Source organism: Triticum urartu, chromosome 6, assembly GCF_003073215.2.
Source record: "Triticum urartu cultivar G1812 chromosome 6, Tu2.1, whole genome shotgun sequence".
Taxonomy (NCBI): domain Eukaryota; kingdom Viridiplantae; phylum Streptophyta; class Magnoliopsida; order Poales; family Poaceae; genus Triticum; species Triticum urartu.
In genome coordinates, this window is record NC_053027.1 from 557,113,776 (window position 1) to 557,124,990 (window position 11,215).

General features: G+C 48.8%; 3 protein-coding genes across 3 annotated transcripts; 2 read left to right on the forward strand and 1 right to left on the reverse strand.

Moving 5' to 3' along the window:
• The first annotated feature begins 377 nt into the window (after window positions 1–377).
• Window positions 378–2,779, forward strand: LOC125515344 (putative F-box protein PP2-B12). The gene is made up of 3 exons (XM_048680798.1): window positions 378–1,021; window positions 1,119–1,240; window positions 1,918–2,779. Exons 1-3 carry the CDS (start codon window positions 734–736, stop codon window positions 2,456–2,458), a joined length of 951 nt encoding a protein of 316 aa, XP_048536755.1. The 5' UTR covers window positions 378–733; the 3' UTR covers window positions 2,459–2,779.
• Window positions 2,780–4,733: 1,954 nt separating this feature from the next.
• Window positions 4,734–6,186, forward strand: LOC125512968 (F-box protein PP2-B10-like). Its single transcript, XM_048678022.1, has 3 exons — window positions 4,734–5,065; window positions 5,233–5,372; window positions 5,493–6,186. Exons 1-3 carry the CDS (start codon window positions 4,913–4,915, stop codon window positions 5,983–5,985), a joined length of 786 nt encoding a protein of 261 aa, XP_048533979.1. The 5' UTR covers window positions 4,734–4,912; the 3' UTR covers window positions 5,986–6,186.
• A 3,485-nt stretch (window positions 6,187–9,671) lies between these two features.
• On the reverse strand, window positions 9,672–10,641 carry LOC125512969 (germin-like protein 1-1). The gene is made up of 2 exons (XM_048678023.1): window positions 10,456–10,641; window positions 9,672–10,366 (listed from the first exon to the last, which is right to left on the reverse strand). Exons 1-2 carry the CDS (start codon window positions 10,562–10,564, stop codon window positions 9,837–9,839), a joined length of 639 nt encoding a protein of 212 aa, XP_048533980.1. The 5' UTR covers window positions 10,565–10,641; the 3' UTR covers window positions 9,672–9,836.
• Between the last annotated feature and the right edge of the window lie 574 nt (window positions 10,642–11,215).

Here is an 11,215-nt window from a genome sequence, read left to right on the forward strand (position 1 = left end):
TTTCTTGTCAAACTGACTATAAGTTTGGTCAGGCTTTAAAAAAAATCCATCTAAAGGCAGAGGCTTAGTGCCTGTAGTCGTCTACGAATCTGAATGTAATTTTTATTATTAGTGTTTGTTGCACTGTTATGATTGATGATGAACAGACTGAAAGTTTTCCCGCAAAAAAAGAAAAGAAAAAAGAAAATTGCATTCACAATGCTCCTTCTTGAACTTCTCACGTTTTTTCGAGTAACACACATCAAAAGAGAGAGTATGCACTAGGCCGCGCGTGGCGTTGGATGACGTCTGATAGTGGCTGCATGCATGGGTGCAAGATCGATCGTGCTAGCGATAAGCCGTGTCACTCACCAGCCTGTCGACCAGAAAGAGATCGAAAAGCCTTGGGGGGGACGACGGAGTACGTGCGGGGCACACCACGCCGGATCTCCCGCTGGAACACCACCACCCCTTTACGTTTTAACAAACCCTGATCCGAGTCAGCAAAGCTCCCCTAGCCATAGCTAAGCTAACTTCCGACCGAGCTCGAGCCACTCACTGTGCCGCCCCGCCGTGAGCCTTAGCCCTTAAGCTTCTCTCTCCACCCTCCCCGGCATGGCTATATAACACCACCCGCCGCGCGCCGCCATTTCCCAATCCATCCATCGAATCCACGTGCTCCATCGCGTCGTACGTCAGTTGAGGAAGCTTCTGTGGGCCAGCGCGCGTGCTTTGTGGTTGCATATTTGCGTATATGGACTGTGCGGCGGCGGCGGCGGCGATCTACCGGCTGCCGGAGGAGTGCGTGGCGCACGCGATCGCGATGACGACGCCGGGGGACGCGCTCAGCTCCTCGGCCGTGTCCCCGGCGTTCCGGGCCGCGGCCGACTCCGACGCCGTCTGGGACTGCTTCCTGCCGCGCGACCATGCCGCCGTGCTCACCCGCGCCGACGACGATGACTGCCGCGAGTGCTCCATGTCCAAGAAGGAGCTGTTCACGCGCCTCTGCAGCCGCCCGGTCCTCCTCGACGGCGCCACCATGGTATACTCACATTGTTGGTAACTTGGTAATCGTTAGTGGAGGTGAGTAAAGTTGCTAGTTGCTGATCGATCGGTATTGGCATGGGGTGCACGTGCAGAGCTTCGGGCTGGACAGGCGGAGCGGCGCCAAATGCTGGATGCTGTCGGCGAGGGCGCTGAGCATCGTGTGGGGCGACGACCCCTCCTGCTGGACGTGGACTGCCGACCTTCCCGGATCACGGTACGAACATGCAGAGATATAGCTGCATTGCTTCTCGATCGCTGTGTACGTACGTGTTCATGTACGTGGCAGATGGCACTAGGTTTTTTTTTTCTTTGAGGATCTCAGATGGCACTAGGTATCTAAGTTGACTAGCTACAAATAGGAACACCATGCACGGCTACCACCGCCAAGTAAGTTAGAAAAAAATGGTGCATGCTTTGAACGATAAGCTGGAGCAAAGGTTGCCACTTTGTAGAAAATATACTAGAGGATAGAGTATAAAATTCCATGGGAATAGATGCAAGAGCCCACACTAGTCGAAAGTTACTTGGCTCCTAAGTACCGCGTCGATCGGGTGCCACTACCAACCAAGCAAATAAAATAAGGAATCATTTATATAGTTTATCAAACGCATGCAAGTGTGTTTTTGTTGACCGAATAAAACCTAAGAGAGAACAATTCTTCTCACGCCTTATAACGTGCTCCGAGCCCCTGACGCGTGCCCTGTCTTCTTGTTCTGTTCAGACACGGCATCCTCTTACGAAACTGTCTTCCTACACACGTGTCGACACGTACCAGCTTGCATGCATGCACGTACTCCTTCCTGCATGCATGTTCGTTCCTACGTGTTCATGCTATTGAATATTGATTGGTACACGTATCTGATCATGTCCGACCCCTTCGTGTATTTCTAGGTTTCCTGAGGTGGCCGAGCTTGTGGACGTGTGCTGGCTGGAGATCACGGGGAAGCTACAGCTCTCCCTGCTCACCCCACAGACCACCTACGCAGCCTACCTCGTCTACGCCATCGCCGACGACTCCTACGGCCTCGAGTGCAACATTGGCATCCTGCCACCCAAGGGCACGGTCACCGTCGTCGTCTCCGGCAGCGGTACCAAGCCGACATCGACCGCGGTGTCCACGTCGACAGAGAACACTATCTGCCTGCAGCACATGCAGGGGGAGGAGGAGACGGCGATGCACCGACGGAGGCAGGAGTACGTGCGGCCACGGAAGAACTACGGGTGGAAGCTGGTCAGGGAGGCCGACATGGACATCAGGTGCCCGCGGCGGAGAGGGGACGACGGGTGGACGGAGGTCGAGCTGGGCGAGTTCGCCGTGGACGACGAGGAGGACGGGGTGGTGGAGGTGAGCCTCAAGGAGGTGGAATGCCGGCGGTGGAAGAGAGGGCTCATCGTGCAGGGCATCGAGATAAGGCCCAAGCACACGAACTAATTAACCGATTGGTTTGCTTCGGGGAAAAAGTGCGTGCTGATGCTGAAATGATATATTAGTGCAGGAACTAATGCTGAAATGATCGACGGATCATGCATACACCCGTCTTTACGTGGTTGCATGCAAGGGCAGAGCACGAGTGTATGCATGCATGCAAGAAGCATATATGTGTGCCGGATTAAGGCACATGCATGTGGACATGTGTTGATGCATGGGGCCGGGGCAGTAGAGTTGTTGCCGTAGCCTGCAAAATTTAAGCAATTCATCCTTTTTGTTGATCACTGAACAAATTATTTAGAAATGGTTCACGTATTGATATTATTGATAAGGTGTATATTGTTCTCCTTCCACGCCCTCATTCCACTTTATAGATAAAGCACAAATCTAAATATACGGCAGATCGAGTACAAGGTAGTCCGTAAGCCTGCACTTGATCGATCACATGCATGTCCCTCTCTTCTATCTCTCCTCCCAACCACACGTGTATGGTCTCCCTCTTCTCTCTCCTCCCAACCGGACAAATATCCCATCACATGCATGATCCCCACCTACTTTTTCTCCCCCAAGCCGGATACTTTATAATTAGCGTTGGATGGCTCCTTCCCGTTTCATGTTTGGGGACCACAGCCGAACATAAAAACGGACATATACCAGAGGAATTTGCGGGCCAGCGTTGAAGATGCCCTTACAAATCAAATCCTAGGATAGCCGGGCAATGAAAATCACAATGGAAAATACCAAAGGTAAAAACAAAAAACAACTACAATGCTGAAAAATAGCATAGGAGGGCCTCACGAAACATCACAATCCGCCCTACGACACATAAGCTCCACGATAAGTCCCCCAAGAAGGAAAACAATGCAAAGCATCGCCGCTGTCGAGTCCGAGGTAGAAAAGGGTTTTCACCCTGAGCCCTGGTACAAAGAGGAGAACCACAACGATGTCATCAAGAGGAGAGCGGCACCGGCGGGCGACGCTGTCATTGGTGCCGAAGCACGAAATTTTATCTCGGCAGTTCATTTGTACCACCACGAGGCACATAGGACATTCGTGACGAGTGCAGACCTCCAGATCCAGGCACTGCCACCGCCAAAGGAGGATGACACACTCGAGCCTCTCACCACTACAGACCTCGCCGCCGACACGAGCAAGGAACATAGCCACCACCACCACCATGAGGCCCGCCGAAGAGCCAACCATGCTGGGGACCGCCACTCGGGGCCATCGCCCCGACATCTGAGGCTCCAACTCCAACCCACCCTAAACATGCAACAACTGCACAGTGAATGAACATGCCAAAATGTCGCTCCTACCCTACCCCTGGGCAGCCCCCCAAGCCATGTCTGAGCCCTAGACACAAGCAAATAAAGGACACTCTGCCCCAACTTGCCCCGGTTGGCATAGGGCGAGCCCATGACAAGCAGGGGATGGACTGGATCCACGACCCGATGGGGGCAGATCCACTACCCTTGGCGGCAATCCAAACATGGGAGGTGGCTAGCCTGATGACCTCGACACATATTAAATGTTGTTCATTGTGCACATTGAAAATTCATGATGCACGGCACAGAACATTTTTTGTACCTGTGAACACTATTCTTCATTACATGAACATTTCTGAAATATATGGTGAAATTTCTTATAATACATAATAAACATTTTTGAATTTTTAAATGCACGATGAACTTAATACCTGATGAACATTTTTGAAAATTCAGAAACACTCTATAATTACATGAAAAAATTAATACATGATGAACACTTTCTAAATACATGAGAATTTTTTAGTTGCACTATTTTTTTCAATAAACCATTTAATTTTTTAAATTACACAATGAACAGTTCTTTAATATGCGTTGAACATTTAAAAAAGAAAATACAAAGTTATACTAAAGCAACAACAGTTAATATGGATTGTACTTGGAGAGAGGTACATTATCTCCACCATGTTTACTATCGGGACCTTCTAGAGAAAAGGGAACAACTGTCGGAACATGTATTTTTTCCCTTCGACTGAAACTATCTGTGCCGTGCGTTGCGTCGTGGGCCAGGCCCAACACTGGATGTTTTGTAGACGAGACCCTAGACGCACCCTAAGCCCAGAGTAGCACTAATATCTTGTTCAGAAATGACTGAAAACCAGTCACGATCATGATCGTTTACGTAGCACGTACGCTTAGTACCTAGCTTGGCCCCCAATATACCCCCCCCCCCCCCCCCCCCCCCCCCCCTGCAGGCATAAATTCAAGCTTGAAAGCATCCCAAAGCTTGAAAGCCATGGCCAAGTAATTAACCGAGGCACGTGTAGCTGTCGGCTGGGGAAGTATCCACATCCATAGACACGGCGGCCTGTGAGGTCGACCGCCTGCCGGAGGAGCTCCTGGTGCGCGTGATCTCGCTCACGTCACCGGTCGACGCGCCAACTGCGCAGCCGCCGTCTCCCGGGCCTTCCGCATGGCCGCTGACACCGACACCGTCTGGTCCTGCTTCGTGCCACGCGAGCTTCCGCGGTTCGCCAAGAGGGAGATCTTCCAGGCGCCGGCGTCCAAGAAGGCGCTCTTCAAGCGCCTCTCCTGCCTACCCGCCTTTCTCCCACGGAAGCTCATGGTATTATTCACCCCCATTATCCTGCTTTGTAAACTATAATGTTTTCCTTTGAAAAAAAGGTTGAAACTCTCGGCCTCTGCATCATTCCGATAAACACATTCATTTTAAAACTTCCATATAACTATGTTTTTTCTCAACGAATATATGTTTTTGTACTTGTGGTGCAGCACATGAGGCTGGACAAGGCTACCGGCGCTAAGTGCTTCATGCTTTCTGCCGAGATACTGCAGATCACCAAGCACCAAGGCTACGTATGGGATTGGACTCCTCTTGGTTTTGATCGCAATGCGTGCCACATTGGCAAAAGGTTAAAGCCATTTCCATGTAGCGAATTCGGTCTAGCGCCGCTTAACAATTGTCTTGATAATTATATCATATACTTATGAATCTTATGTATTATATTTGTCTAATCAAAATTCTTTATTAGATTCCAACATGTCGCGACGTTTAGAAATTGTGGCAAGATACACTGCAAGATGCTCTCGCAAAAGGTGATGTACGCCGCTTACATGGTGTTCAAGCTAGGACCCACTTCGTTTTATGGGATAGACTATCCATTCCAGGAGGCGTCGATTAGCGTTGGAGGACGTGGATCAACCTCGATAGTTTGCCTCCAAAGCTGCATGGAGGATGAAGGCGATGGGGGTGAGTCACCTCGGATACATGTCTTGGAATCACCAGACCGTGCACATAGAGTAGTACGGTGTCCACGGGTAATTACTCTTGGAGAGGATATGGTACTCCCTCGGAAAAGGGCCGACGACTGGATGGAAGTGGAGCTGGATGAGTTCTACAACGAGGAAGGCTACGATGAGGATGTATCTGTCAGTTTAACGGAGACAACTGTGACCAAGAAGTATGGTCTTATTGTGATGGGCGTGGAGTTTAGAAATAAGTTACAAAAGCCAACGGGGTTGTAGGGGATCAGTAAAAAAAATCTTGGAGCTAAGAAAAGATATCATTTCTGTAGTTTTGGTAACATTACTTAATGAGGCCGAGACCACTAGGCATTATATAGGAAGCACTATGAAGTGGGATAACTGCTAGCACATGTTTTATCCTGAAAATATGTCTAATGTCAAGCCGGTTTGTACCGTGTACATAGCTGACAAAAAGGATAAAGGAAATATAATAATGCAAATATCTTGAATGAAATGTAGGATAACATTTCAACTTGGCAGGAAAATTTTGAGCTTGTTCAGGCAACGGCCAGGCCCTGCGTTGGGCACTTATTAAACTCTCCGACTCTGCCATGGTCTAAGCTTCCTGCATATGAGTACAATTTCCGAATGATCAAATCACGCGACGAGAACATTGGGGAGTAGAGAGATCGATCGAGAGCCGCGCGTGATCGAGACACTAACCACTTGCGAGATGAAGCTCCTGGTCCACATGGTCTCACACTCTCACTCCCCTCATTAGCCGCCATCCTCCAAATCTTTTTCCTCTCCCCCCAAGGCCCCAACCGACATGTCGTCTTGGATGGCGAAAAACTGAGTGGTGCATGGTCCAGGGTGAAATAGCCCACTTATCCCTCCAACGGGTTTAATTCACTTGGGCCTTCACCCTTTTTTTCTTCTGTTAACTACTCCTTCTTTTACTTGTTTACCATGACTAGGTGGTCAGATTTGTAGTGACTTGCATATGAGTAGAATATTTGTCCAAAACAACTTTTGTGAAGATCATATTGAACTAAGGCTTACCCTATGTCTCTACTCTTGCCTAGTTATTCAGGTGTGTGGATAACACTAACGTCAGTGGTCAATATTGAATTACATGAACTAGCCAACTTATCCAAATGTCTAAACTAATGGGCAAGAGCGAGCAATATATTACAACACTTTCTCTCATGCCTAAGCTGCTCAAAGCCGTAGACGTGGGATCATTGTAGGTTGCAACTACATTTTATTAAATAATGCATTAGCCGGGTCTTAAAATCGAGACATCTTAGCATTCATATCATATTGAGTTACATGCTCTAGCTAGTTCATTCAAATGTCTGAACTTATAAAAAGAGTGAGCAATATATTTTAAGAGTCAAAAGACTATATGCTCTGGGTAACTCTTCTGAAGGAAAGTATGTACGTGCAAATCCTACAAGTGGGCATCTTTGGCATGAATCAGCACTATGAACAACTTAAAAAGACTCATCTCCCTTGACTGGCTGTGCATCCTCCATGTATTTCAAAAAGAAGGTGATTGCAACTCTAGATATGCTTATCAATTGTCTTACGCATTGTAAATTATTGATTTACAGAAATCCGTGCACTTTTCCTAGCCATTCCACCTTGCAAGATACTCCCTCCGGTCCTTTTTACTCTGCACATTGGTTTTGCCGAAAGTCAAACTTTGCTAAGTTTGACCAAATTTATATTAAAAATTATTAGCATCTATACTATCTAATAAATATAATATGAAAATATATTCCAAGATGAATCTAAATATATTGGTGTTGTTATGTGAATGTTTATAATTTTTTTATATAAATTTGGTCAAAGTTGAATGAGATTGACTTCGGACAAACCTAATATGCAGAGTAAAAAGGACCGGAGAGAGTACACCAAAGGTTGACTCTTATGACTGATAACATTTTGTGTGCTACAAATGTTGAACAATCGCAGCCAAACACATGCCGGCTTGCTTGTTCTTTTAGGGCAACTCCAACGGGCCAACCCAAACATATACAAATTTTATCTTGTGCATTGTAAATTATTGATTTATAGAAATCCGGGCACTTTTCCTAGCCATTCCAGCTTGCAAGATACACCAAAGGTTGACTCTTACGACTGATAACATTTTGTGTGCTACAAATGTTGAACAATCGCAGCCAAACACATGCCGGCTTGCTTGTTCTTTTAGGGCAATTCCAACAGGCCAACCCAAACATATACAAATTTTGTTCACCTTTTGTCCGTTTAGGTGGTCAGGCGGACAGCAAATGTCTGACCATTTCTTTTTCTTTTTTCATTTTTTAAAAAATATTTAGGCCGCCAAAGTCACTTACATGAATTAAATTAAGAAAACACAACTAGAAATTAAATAAACACTAGATCTAACTAGGGTAGCCGCCGGAGCACGCGCGCGCGGTGGCGCTGGAGCCTACTACCCATCCTTTTCATCGATGAGGTCGATAAAGGTTGGAGGCGACCATGGCCACGTAGTGTGGGTGGTGGTGGTGGCCCTACCGCCGGTGCGCGCGGTGTCATAGATGGTGCCTCCTGCTTCTCGTCTGCGGGCTCCTCCTCTGGCTCTGGCGTCGCTGGCAACGTGGAAGTCCATGTCCACCTCTGCCCCAATAGTGGTAGTAGTGGCCACGGCTCCAGCTCCAGCTCCAAAGTGGGGACAAGAACGGTGGCATTCATCACCGATGCGTGGAGCGCTAGGGGTAAGGTCGGGCCAGAGCGCGAGCTCATCCAACATGGAGGCCTCGAGGGACTGCTTGGGCGCGTTGTCCTCGGCCTCCTCCTCCTTCACCATAGGAAGCCATGACTTCTTGAGCATTGGAGCACTAGCGTGAGGTGGCGTTGGACCATGCGCATGTGCGAAACATGAGTGGCAGCGCTGGTCATGCTCACCGGCGAACCATGTGTCCTAGTAGGGGGACTCCTCGGCGAAAATCGGATCATTGAGGAGGTCGCCCGGAAGTACTGGCGGTGGATCTCTGCCACCCGTGCACGACCAGAGGCCGGAATGGCTGGTACAGGAACCCTTTCTGGGTTCAAGTGCCAGCCGTTCAGTAGGTGCACATCGGGCAGGGCACTAGGATGGCCGCCTCCAAGTACATGTGGTCCAGCCACAGCAGCAGAGCCCTCGGCGGCGTCAAGGTGAACGAGGCTGTGTAGCGCCGCCCTGAGGAGCCGACCTCGTGGTCGTGCTCCCTTGGAGTCCACTTCCACAACATCGCGACAGTGGTGGGCTAGGGTTACTGTTGGCTGGGTGGGGGGGGGGGGCAGAGTGGGTGCCTTCACGTGCGACATTTAAAAGTACTAGGATGGACATCAAGTGGACGTGCGATGCGTCTGTCTCCTATCCATGAGGACGCAAACCAAAAGTCAAATTTGGGCTGGAAATGAGACCACGTTGACATGAAACATGAAATGAGTCGCCACGTTGGGCCGTGGTTTCTATCCACGCGCTCAAAAACAGACATGAGCGGATGAAATGCATTGGAGTTACCCATAGAGTAGACTTTTGTTGTTGTTTAGTCTCACGAAGAACAAATCTTGGGAAATCTACCTAGTTATAGATTTGTTGACAAGGTAGCAAATGTAATCATGGAATTTTTGAGGTTTCAGGGTAAGATTTGGCGAATGTTGTAGATGCTCTTATGCTTTGGACACTGTACAGATGCAGGGGTTATATATACACACACACACATACTCTATCCCTACGAGTACCTCTGAGAGCCGGCATAAAAAATCCTGAAATAAGTTCAAGAAAATGAGAACATCGGGACTTAACCTGGTGGGCTGAAAATACCACTGCCCTTCTAACTATACAACCACATGTTGGTTCACAAATGTCATGGAATGTTTGAAATGTAATATGGTATACACATAAAGAAATCAGTGACACACTACTAATAAAATGTAACATATAATACGTGAAACAGAAACAATTTTGTATTATTTCAAAGACAAACAAATGCAACAACATACACATGAACAAATCAACTACACGCTACAGCTCGCTTGAGTATCATTTATTTAGTAATGATACAGACGAATTTTTGTTGAGAAACTGATACAGAGTTGCCGAGAGCGAACCCACCCTACATGAACTTGGCCTTGATAGCGTCCACCTGCCCGTTGTCGATCCGGAAGGCCTTGGCCAGCACATCGCTAGGCACTGGCGGCGCGGCAGCGAAGAGCGTGGTGGCGATGACTTGTGTGCCCTGGAGCTGGCTGTTGAAGCCGGCGATGACGGAGGCGGGGCCACGTCCCCTATTCTGCTGGAAGTGCACGAGCCCACGCGGGAAGACGAACACGTCTCCGACGGTTACGGTCTTAGTGAAGAGCTTGTTGGCGGTGGTGATGAAGCCCACCTCGAGGACTCCTTGGGTAACGAAGATGATCTCGGTGGCGCGCGGGTGGGTATGCGGCGGGTTCTGGCCTCCCGGCGCATAGTCGATGCGTGCCATGGACACGCTAAGCGTGTTCACCCCAGGGAATGACTGTACATTCGCCGCCGTGACGTTTGACCCTGCCGCATTGTTGGTGTTGCCAGCCCTCTTGAGACCGGCGAAGAAGAAGTCGTCCGCAGTGATGTCCGTCTTGCACGGGAACCCGTTCAGCTTGATCGCTGCCGCCATTCATTTTGAGGAAAACACCGCATCAGCAAGAACCGGCACAAAACATGCAAGAACGAACTTGAGAAAGATGATGACTCACGGGATGCCAAGTCGGCGACGCAGACGTCCTGGAGCATGTCGGCGTCCCCGGCCAGGGAGGGGGCAACGAGCGCGAGGAGGACTACAGCGGAAAGCTGAAGCATCGCCATGATCGCTTGGCCAATGCTGTCTTGCTATCAGCTTGGTGGTGTAGTTGTGAGAGTGCTTCTTGGGTGTGGAAATTAGCAACGGTAGGAGCTGGTACTTATAGGCAGTGTGGTCTGTGTATTGAACTTTGGATAGCATCGCCATCTCAAGGTCGTAGGCTCGGATGGGGAGGGAAACACGCAAGTTTGGAGCCAATCGATCCTAGTAATATACTAGTTGTTTTTGCACTCCTTGCAGGCTAGTTCCTGCTGCACATGCGTTCTTGAATCGATCCATGCATGATCCATCCATTCGATCGGTGGTATATCCTGTTGGAGACAACAGACCCAAGTTTCTTGGGTCTCCATCGTCCTCGTGGGAGGAGTTGCACATGCTAGTTTATACCGTACTTAGACCTTATAGCTGTTATCAAGTTGAGCTTATTTCTTGGGGGTGACAAGCTGTTCATTTGGATCAGAGAGGAGTCATTTGGTCAATGACTCCATGAAATTATCCTTATTTTCCTGTGGCTTCTGACTTTTGCTGCTCGCGAGGCTGAGCTGGGACAGCTCTCGTACGGAGAAGAATAGAACCAACGGTGGTGGAATTGTCTGACCTAGTCTTCCAAGCTCATGTCATGAGACTGAGACCCCTTGTCAAAAAAAAAGACCCCT

Coding starts and splice junctions, on each gene's coding strand:
- LOC125512968 (XM_048678022.1), top strand. CDS start 4,913: ATGGCCGCTGACACCGACACCGTCTGGTCCTGCTTCGTGCCACGCGAG. Junction 5,066..5,232: donor TTCTCCCACGGAAGCTCATG/GTATTATTCACC, acceptor CTTGTGGTGCAG/CACATGAGGCTGGACAAGGC. Junction 5,373..5,492: donor GCGTGCCACATTGGCAAAAG/GTTAAAGCCATT, acceptor ATTCTTTATTAG/ATTCCAACATGTCGCGACGT.
- LOC125515344 (XM_048680798.1), top strand. CDS start 734: ATGGACTGTGCGGCGGCGGCGGCGGCGATCTACCGGCTGCCGGAGGAG. Junction 1,022..1,118: donor TCCTCGACGGCGCCACCATG/GTATACTCACAT, acceptor GTGCACGTGCAG/AGCTTCGGGCTGGACAGGCG. Junction 1,241..1,917: donor GCCGACCTTCCCGGATCACG/GTACGAACATGC, acceptor GTGTATTTCTAG/GTTTCCTGAGGTGGCCGAGC.
- LOC125512969 (XM_048678023.1), bottom strand. CDS start 10,564: ATGGCGATGCTTCAGCTTTCCGCTGTAGTCCTCCTCGCGCTCGTTGCC. Junction 10,367..10,455: donor CGTCGCCGACTTGGCATCCC/GTGAGTCATCAT, acceptor GAATGGCGGCAG/CGATCAAGCTGAACGGGTTC.